Here is a 9,272-nt window from a genome sequence, read left to right on the forward strand (position 1 = left end):
TTCTAATCTTCTCTATTTACACTCTTCTAATCAACCTTCTATCCTAGGGCCTTGTTCTACTTCATTGTCTCTTCCACAAATCCTAATCCTACTTTTACATCTCACACTTCTTGTCACTTTCCCTTATCAGACACTTCCCAAACCTTCCAATCATTTGCCTCTATTCCTACTACTACATCTCCACTTGTCTCTATCACTCACCCAACACCTCCACATCCTCCAATTTCATCTATACCTACTTCTTCAGCTCCTTTACAACCTATTCCCTCTATTTCTATTCCCATTGCATCTTCACTTCCTGCCGTCACTACATCTTCCCCCCCTGTTACCATTGCTTTTGTCATTGCACTTGTGAATATACATCCTATGACCACCAGATCAAAGAATGGTATCTCCAAGCCTAAATTGTGTTACAAGGTTGTGGTTGACTATACTTACATTGAGCCCCCATCATATAGAATTGCTTGTAAATTTCCTCAATGGGTTAAGGCCATGGATGAGGAATTTTCTGCTCTACAAAGATAGAAAACTTAGTCTCTTGTTCCTGCTACTCCTGGCATTAATTTGGTGGGTTGTAAATGGGTGTATAAGCTAAAATTACATATTGATGGAACCATGGCTCTTTATAAAGCAAGATTGGTTGCCAAAGGCTTCATCAACAAGCAGGTGTGGACTACACTAAGGCATTTAGTCCCATAGTGAAACTAGCCACTGTGAGACTTGTACTTTCCATTGCAGTGAGTTTTAATTGGCCTTTCAGACAGTTAGATGTCTCCAATTCCTTCCTTCATGGTTTTCTAAAGGAGGAGGTGTGTATGGAGCAACCACCAGGCTATGTAGATCAACAATTCCCTCATAATTTTTGCAGATTACATAAATCTTTGTATGGCTTGAAACAAGCCCCAAGGGCCTAGTTTGATAGATTTACATCTTAGTTGTTGCATCTTGGATTTGAAGCTTCCATGGCAGATTCTTCCTTATTTGTGATTTACTCTCATCAGACTATCATTTATCTTGTGTATGTTGATGATATTATAATCACAGGAAATTCTTCTTTACAAGTCTCTCATCTTGTCACTGCCCATAGTAAGGCTTTTGAGCTTAAAGATTTGGGTGCTCTCTCTTATTTCTTAGGCATTCAAATTGTGCCTTCTAGATTTGGTCTTACTTTATGCCAATCCAAGTATGCCTCTGATGTGCTTCATAGATTGCCAATCCAAGAAGAAGAATTCTAAGCCTATGAAGACCCCTTGCTGTCCAAATTTGCGTCTTACTCCTTTTGATGGTACTGTTTTGCCTGATCCCACTGAGTATAGAAGTATGGTGGGTGCTGTCTAGTACTTGACCTTAACACGCCCTGATTTGGCCTTTAGTGTTTATCAACTCTGCCAATTTATGCATTATCCCACTACTTCTCATTTGGAGGCAGCCAAGCATGTTCTTCGTTATGTGAGGGGTACTTTACATTTTGGGATTCATCTTGCTTCTGGTCCACTTACCTTCTTTGCCTTCTTTGACGCAAATTGGGCTGGGGACCCCATTGATAGGAAATCTACTACTGGCATATTGGTTTTTCTTGGTTCAAGCCCAATTTCTTGGTCTTCCAAGAAACAATCCACTGTTTCTCATTCTTCCACAGGGGCAGAGTATCGTGCCTTGGCTTCCACAGCAGCAGAGTTAGCTTGGTTGTGCACTCTCTTTAAGGAACTTAAGCTCTTTCTTCCTCATGTTCCCATCCTATGGTGTGATAACAACTCTGCGATTGCCTTGGCCTTTAATCTATGTGCGAGGTTGTGTTCTTCGTAGCAGTTTAGGGATCAAATTCATCTCTGGCCATGACAATTTTGCTAACATTTTCACAAAACCTTTGTCTAGCCCTTTATTTCTAGTTCTACGTAGCAAACTCTTAGTTGACACTGCCTCGAGTTTGAGGTGGGATGTTAAGAGTAAACTCATAGACAAACAGAGTTTTGCTCAAATGGTTCAAATGCCCAACGACTAGTTCCTCAACGGCTAGTCCAGACATGCAACAAACGGTGTTGTTCTATTTAATGTAGTGTTGTAAATGTATTTAATGAAACGCTGCGTTTTAGTCCTTCTATTATTATTTCATTGATACGCTGCGTTTTGTACTTCTAGATTAGTTCATTAAATCAGTATGTTAGGTGGTTATTGGTAGTTAATCAATTCCTAATTTCCCTCCACATTTTACAGATCAATCTTGAGATTTTAGGGATCTTTGATTAGGCAGTTATTGATTCTCTTGTAATATATATACTGTACATCAAGTGTAATGAATAGTGAAGCATTTCATTCTTCCAGAAATCTCTATTCTTTCTTCATCTCTCTTTGAATTTTCTCTCTATTACTCTCTGTGTTTATTGCTTCTTACTCAATGTTTCACAGTGTGAACACCAATGTTGCATTTCTGTCAAGCTTAGATAGATTCTTTTCACATACGCCGTTATTAATACAAACTTATAATAATCAACACTACTAAGACTAATATTGTAATTATCAATTTGGAGTTTCACATTAACTATATTATGGGAGTATCGAATAATTTTTCATCTACATAATGCTGCTAGTAGATAAATAGTAACTTCAATCAAATTTACATTTCAATGCTTGACTTGTCAGCATGTCTGCTGGGTGAATTTTCTTTTGGGCATATATTTTTTTTTTTTTAAAATGATGATTGACCCCCCCCAAAAAAAAAAAAAAGTACGACAAATTGTACTCTTCAAATTGGGTGTATTAAATTTATACCCAATTAGTCATAGTATCATATTATATCCAAATGAATACACCCAAAAAAAAAAAAAAAAAAAATTACAAAGCTAACATAAAAGGAAGTTTAGTCCATGTTAATTAATGCTATATTGTGTATATATTGAACTTTTTTTCAATGACAATACTATGTAAATTGTTGCTCCTTAGAAAATATTTGTGATTTTAAATAATATTTTTCAAATGAATTGCTTAGATTCTTTTTCGTAGTAAAAGAGCCTTTTTTTTTTTGGCTTCAAGTGGGGATAAATATGCATGCATGCCTCTTTTTGAACTAAATGGGTTAAAAAACCGTTTTGGTCAACTCAAATGGCTTACATTTTCAAACTTTGCTGATTAGGGAGTTCCAACCGAATGAAGTGTACAAAGCTATGAAGCAGATGTATCCCCTCAAGGCCCCGGGACCTGATGGAATGCCCCCTCTATTCTACCAGCACTTTTGGCCTACTGTGGGTAATGTAGTCACTAAATCTGTGCTTGATTTTCTTAATTTTGGTATTATTCCTCCTCATTTTAATGATACTCAAATTGTCTTAGTTCCCAAAATTACTAAACCACAGAGAGTTACTGAATTTAGACCCATCAGCTTATGTAATGTGGTTTATAAAATGGCTGCCAAGACTCTTGCTAATAGGCTGAAGAAAATCTTACCTGCAATAATCAGTGATACTCAAAGTGCTTTTGTTAATAGTAGACTTATCACTGATAACATTTTAGTTGCTTTTGAAACAATGCATCACATTAGCCAGAAGAAGTTTGGGACCATAGGGGAGATGGCTTTGAAGCTAGATATGAGCAAAGCTTATGACAGGGTGGAGTGGGTGTGTTTGAAGAAAATTATGGAGCGTTTGGGCTTCCATCCCCGGTGGAGAAGCCTTATGATGCAATGTGTCTCAACTGTGACGTACTCCATTCGGATTAATGGTAAGGCTAAAGGCCATATTGTTCCTTCCAGGGGTCTTCGACAAGGTGATCCTCTTTCACCTTATCGTTTCCTGCTTTGTGCTGAGGGTTTGTCTGCCTTAATTAAGAAAGCTGTTGTTGAAGGATCTATGGAAGGTATTTCTGTTTGCAGGAATGGTCCGTGTCTTTCCCACCTATTTTTTGCAGATGATAGCCTTATCTTTTGCAAGGCTTCTATTGAGGAGTGCGAGGCTCTACAGAGAATATTGAAAGTATATGAAGATGCATCAGGGCAACAACTAAACAGGGCGAAGACTTCGCTCTATTTCAGTAGCAATACAGCCACAGACATTCAAGAAGGGATTAAGACCAGATTTGGGGCACAAATCATAAAGCAACATGAGAAGTACTTGGGCCTACCATCTCTTGTGGGGAAGAACAGAAAAAACTAAGATGATAGCCTTATCTTTTGCAAGGCTTCTATTGAGGAGTGCGAGGCTCTACAGAGAATATTGAAAGTATATGAAGATGCATCAGGGCAACAACTAAACAGGGCGAAGACTTCGCTCTATTTCAGTAGCAATACAGCCACAGACATTCAAGAAGGGATTAAGACCAGATTTGGGGCACAAATCATAAAGCAACATGAGAAGTACTTGGGCCTACCATCTCTTGTGGGGAAGAACAGAAAAAACTCTTTCAAGGGTATCAAAGAAAAGCTGGCAAAGAAGCTGGCAGGATGGAAGGAAAAATTACTTTCTAAAGCAAGCAAGGAGATTTTGATTAAAGCAGTGGCTCAGGCAATTCCTACATATGCCATGAGTTGTTTTAAGATCCCAGACAAGCTTTGTGATGAGATGACTAGCCTAATGCGGAACTTTTGGTGGGGGCAAAAAAAAGATGAACGGAAGATGGCTTGGGTTAGTTGGGATAAACTCTGTACTCCTAAATCTCAAGGGGGGTTGGGGTTTAAACAGCTAAAGCAATTTAATATTGCTTTATTATCTAAACAGGGTTGGAGATTACAAATGGGGGGAGACTCGTTGTTCTATCGAGTTTTCAAGGCGAAGTATTTCCCAAGGAGTGACTTTGTACATGCTAGTTTGGGGGCAAATCCATCGTATGCATGGCGTAGTATTATGGCGGGACAGAATATTATCAAAACAGGACTGAGATGGCAGGTAAGCAATGGTCAAAGCATTCAGATATGGAAGGATAAATGGACTCTTAATCCCTCCACATACATGGTTGTTTCTCCTCCGGTTGGTCTTCCTTTGGAGGGTCGGGTTTGTGATTTAATTGATCCAACTCTTGGTGTTTGGAAAACTGATCTGGTTCAAAGCATTTTCCTCCTTCATGAAGCTGATGATATTTGTAGTATTGCCCTGAGTTCTAAGCTACCTGAAGACAGGCAAGTTTGGGCACCTACTAATAATGGTAAGTTTAGTGTGAGTAGTGCATATAGGGTGGCTGTGGAGCTTGTCTCTGAAGGGTCGACTGGGGCTGTATCTAATGACAGTAGACTGAGGAGGTTTTGGAAACAGATATGGCAGCTTAACATCCCTCACAAAGTTCGCCATTTTGCATGGAGAGCTTGCCGAGACACACTTCCTACCAAAGAAAATTTAGTGCGTAGGAAGGTATTGACTGATGGATGTTGTGAGCTGTGCAATTCGGGCTTAGAGACTTCTAGTCACCTATTTTGGGACTGTAGCAGAGCACGTGAAGTATGGGATAACTTAAAGTTGTTCCATATTCAGTCTTCTATTCGGTTCACATCGTTCATGGACATGGTCTGGTACGGTATGGTCGAAGCGGAATGGGACGCGGAGCTGATTGGTAAAACAGTCATGGTGGCGTGGTCTCTTTGGACGAACAGGAATGAAGAGCGGAATGGAGGGGCAAGGAAAAATGCTACAAGGATTGGGAATGATGCTCTTCAGTATCTGGCGGAATATCAGGAATGCATCGCCGAGACGGTGCAGAGAAAGGAAACCCAGCCTGAGTTTTGGAAGCCACCTCCGAGTGGTATGTTTAAACTCAATGTTGACGGGGCTGTCTTTGCTGACCAGAAAGCTGCAGGTGTGGGAGCTCTAATTCGGGATGAGGAAGGAAAGGTTATTGGCGCCCTTAGTAAAAAGATTACAGCTCCTCTCAAAGCATTAGAAATTGAGGCTAAGGCAGTGGAGGTTGGTCTACAGTTTGCCAAAGATCTCAGTATTCAGGAGTTTATTCTTGAAGGTGACTCCCTATTGGTGATCAATGCATTGAAGGAACTTTCTCTGCCACCCTCATCTGTGGCTGCTATTATTTCTAGCTCTATGTCTGTCTCTCATGAATTTAGGAAGATTGTTTTTTCACATGTTCGTAGGCAAGGCAATAGGCCTGCTCATTCATTAGCTAATTATGCTTCTAGCATAGATGATTTTTCAGTTTGGTTAGAAGAGGAGCCTTATTTCCTTAACCAAGCTCTGATTCAAGATGTAATGTACTCCATTTTGGTTTAATAAAGTTTTTAGTATTTCCAATCAAAAAAAAAAAAAAAAATGTATGCAGGCCTCTTTTTGTACCATACATTTGTCGCATAGTTAAGGAGGTGATTTTTATTTTGGAAACTTTTTGAAGAGAAAATCCTCATATTTTGTTTCTGAAATAATCCTTATTCAGCCACTAAAATTACAATATTGCTAGAACTTTTAAATTAAACAATGATTTTAATTAATTAGGAAGACTAATATGCTAAATTTTAAACTGAAAGTAGTAATGTCTGTGGCCTATGGTCCATTGTCATTTACCCATATACTTGAGGTTTAATTTTGAAAAATACTAGGACCATAACTTGTGTCATAATTTTTCTCACAATTTGTTGATGTGGCAAGTTATAAGTGATAAAATAAAAGTAATGGGTTCATATGGGTCTATAACTCTACTATTTATAACTCGCCACATAGATAAGTTGTGAAAAAATTATGGCAAAATTTGTAGTCCTGGTATACCCATAGATAAGTTATGAAAAAATTATAGTAAAAGTTGCGATCTTAGCGTTAATCTCTTTAATTTCAGAGGTACAAATGTAGAATCCCCTTATGTACATTAAAAAAAATATATATATTAAGATATATCATTTTGACTAAGATTCTTACAAAGGTTGACGAAGTCAGACTTTGGAATCCTATGTTTTAACATGGCCAAATTCTCGTGGGTGCAGAATTTAATACTAGACGCTAAATATGGTTAGCAAAATCCTCCCTATTTATCATTAGGATTGTTATTGTAACCACCAAATTTGTTTAGCATTTCCCTAAAACTTGTCCTTTATTCTTTAATTCCTAGAGGAAGCAGCATGCATAACATGTGGACATAGGGATAAATAGTTAAATACCATTACTCATCAGACATCACCGTTGCGGTTTGGAAATTCTGATATATTAGTGTTATTGAATAGCCCAGGTGACAGTGAGTGAGAGTGAGAGTAAGAGTGAGAGAATAGCCATTTGCAACAGTTCCTTCTTGGTAATGAAATCATGTGCTTTACTTTTGATTAATTTCACTACAAACCTTGATTTTTATATTATAAATTTTCTTAACACAATGAAATGTTTATAACTTTACCAATTTTTTTTTTTTTTGCTTACTTTTTCTTTCAGAAAAATTCAGGTTTTTTGAGATTTGAAGGTGTCAAAGAAAGCTAGCTGCAGCTTTTTATCTCCCCACAGCAAACGTACCCTTGAATTGATTTCTCTCTCGTTCCCAAAGGAAAAAGGCAGGTGTAGTTCCAAAAACACTAAATGTTAATATGGTGATGAGATTTTTCTTGGGTTTCATATCATGAATTAACCACATTTTTATAATTCTCTAGGAAAAAATCTAATTTGACTAAATTTAAAACTCTTTGTGAGAATTCATAATTAAAAATAATAAAATAAAATCTGATGTGGCTTTGTTGTTGTTCACTAAGATTTATACTGCCTTTACAAGTTGGTAGTAATCAAAGAGATCAAATTATTTGCAATAGCTTGATCTGATGATCAAAACCGATTGGCCATATATATGTAAAGAAACCACCTTCAAAGGAGGACTGATAATTGTGGTTTAATTCTTATTTTCTTTTCCCTTTGCCTTTTGACTATATCTTGAATGATCACAAAAATTCCTAATGTTGATCTATAGTTCCTTGTTATGCACATATTGTTACCTACTACCATAGATAACATAAAAGATGAAATTATATGATTGGGGTATGTCTAGCTGATATGAGAAATATTTGCATAAAAAGAGAAAGAGAAATAATCTAAGTTGAGGAACTAATAGATTGCCATTCTTAGGCTTTTCGCGCCCTTTTCAGTGTTTAAATGTTTGACCACTAATAAGGTGTTTCACGCTGTTTACGGTATTTAAATGTCTGAAGACTAATAAAGTTTTTTGCGCCTTAGAGCACTAGTATTGGTGGTGCTAAGAAGTTATATTGCTATTTTTAGCATCACCAAATTCCGAAATGTAGCTACATTATTGGTGCCAAAGCCATATTTTTTGGCTCTGCACTACAATACACACAATATATATATATATATAATTGTTGTGTTCACACTACTTTTTAATATAAAAAAAAAAATATCTTTTGGTTGTGTTTATACTGCTTTTTAATAAATTTTTTTATATTATTTTAATCAAATAGCTAAAAATATAGATCCATTTGATATTGAGTATATTGTAAAGTGAAAAGGTAAAATAGATAAAATAACTTTTTGTGGAGTCATATTGCTAAATTTATAACCCCATCAATGTGGATCCTCTTATATAGTAATTAAAAGTTTGCAAACTAATAAAGTTTTTCGAGCCTTTATGTTAATGTTTGCAGACTAATAAGGTTTTTTCGCACCTTTTATGTTACTTAATGTTTGCAGACTAATAACGTTTTTAGCGCCTTCTATGTAGTTTAAATGTTTTAGTCTATCATCTTGAGGTGAATTTATTCAATGCATCGGATGTTCAAAATGTTTGCACAATTACTATTACATAATCATGCAAGCCCATACAATATAGATTCTGAGTAGTCGTAGTTAGGTGTTTGATTGATGTACAGTTGCAATGACATAATTTGGCATAAGAGCCGAAGAGGGGTTTGTGTTAGTTAAACTGGTTTTGCTCAATTATATTTGAAACAACTACTCATTAAAATATAAAAGAATTATCCTATTATGTCGAGTCGTCAAAAATTGAACAATTAACTGCACCAAATTAGAAACGTATAAAATAACATTAGGGATGTTTGAACGTATCTTGATATTTGTGTTCCTTCAATAAGCTATTTTGGTATGTATACTTAGTTGGGATATTTTGGTATAGAAGGGAGTAAAATATTCAAATGAATCTGGGTTGTTTACCAATTTAATAGGTTGCCATCTTTAAGTGTGCCACATCTTTGTTGAAACTTGAAATTAGCATGTATTAGAAGGGAATTACAGAGATTTACAACATGTACACAACAGAAATTTACAAGAAATACCCATTTGCCCGCTTTTTACTAGATCCATTTAAAAACTGTTATTTCATAGCAAGAAACCTCAGTTCACAAGAAG

At 36.5% G+C, this 9,272-nt stretch overlaps 1 protein-coding gene across 1 annotated transcript; it reads left to right on the forward strand.

Annotated features, from left to right (window-relative positions):
* Window positions 1-615: 615 nt before the first annotated feature.
* Window positions 616-6,200, forward strand: LOC111985788 (uncharacterized). The gene is made up of 6 exons (XM_065760063.1): window positions 616-666; window positions 1,135-1,323; window positions 1,426-1,742; window positions 3,131-4,121; window positions 4,170-4,613; window positions 4,707-6,200. Exons 1-6 carry the CDS (start codon window positions 616-618, stop codon window positions 6,198-6,200), a joined length of 3,486 nt encoding a protein of 1,161 aa, XP_065616135.1.
* Window positions 6,201-9,272: the final 3,072 nt, after the last annotated feature.

The sequence above is a fragment of the Quercus suber genome, unplaced genomic scaffold, assembly GCF_002906115.3.
Source record: "Quercus suber isolate HL8 unplaced genomic scaffold, Cork oak 2.0 scaffold_352, whole genome shotgun sequence".
NCBI lineage: Eukaryota > Viridiplantae > Streptophyta > Magnoliopsida > Fagales > Fagaceae > Quercus > Quercus suber.

Coding starts and splice junctions, on each gene's coding strand:
- LOC111985788 (XM_065760063.1), top strand. CDS start 616: ATGGCTCTTTATAAAGCAAGATTGGTTGCCAAAGGCTTCATCAACAAG. Junction 667..1,134: donor AAGGCTTCATCAACAAGCAG/GTGTGGACTACA, acceptor CTTATTTCTTAG/GCATTCAAATTGTGCCTTCT. Junction 1,324..1,425: donor CCACTGAGTATAGAAGTATG/GTGGGTGCTGTC, acceptor TCTCATTTGGAG/GCAGCCAAGCATGTTCTTCG.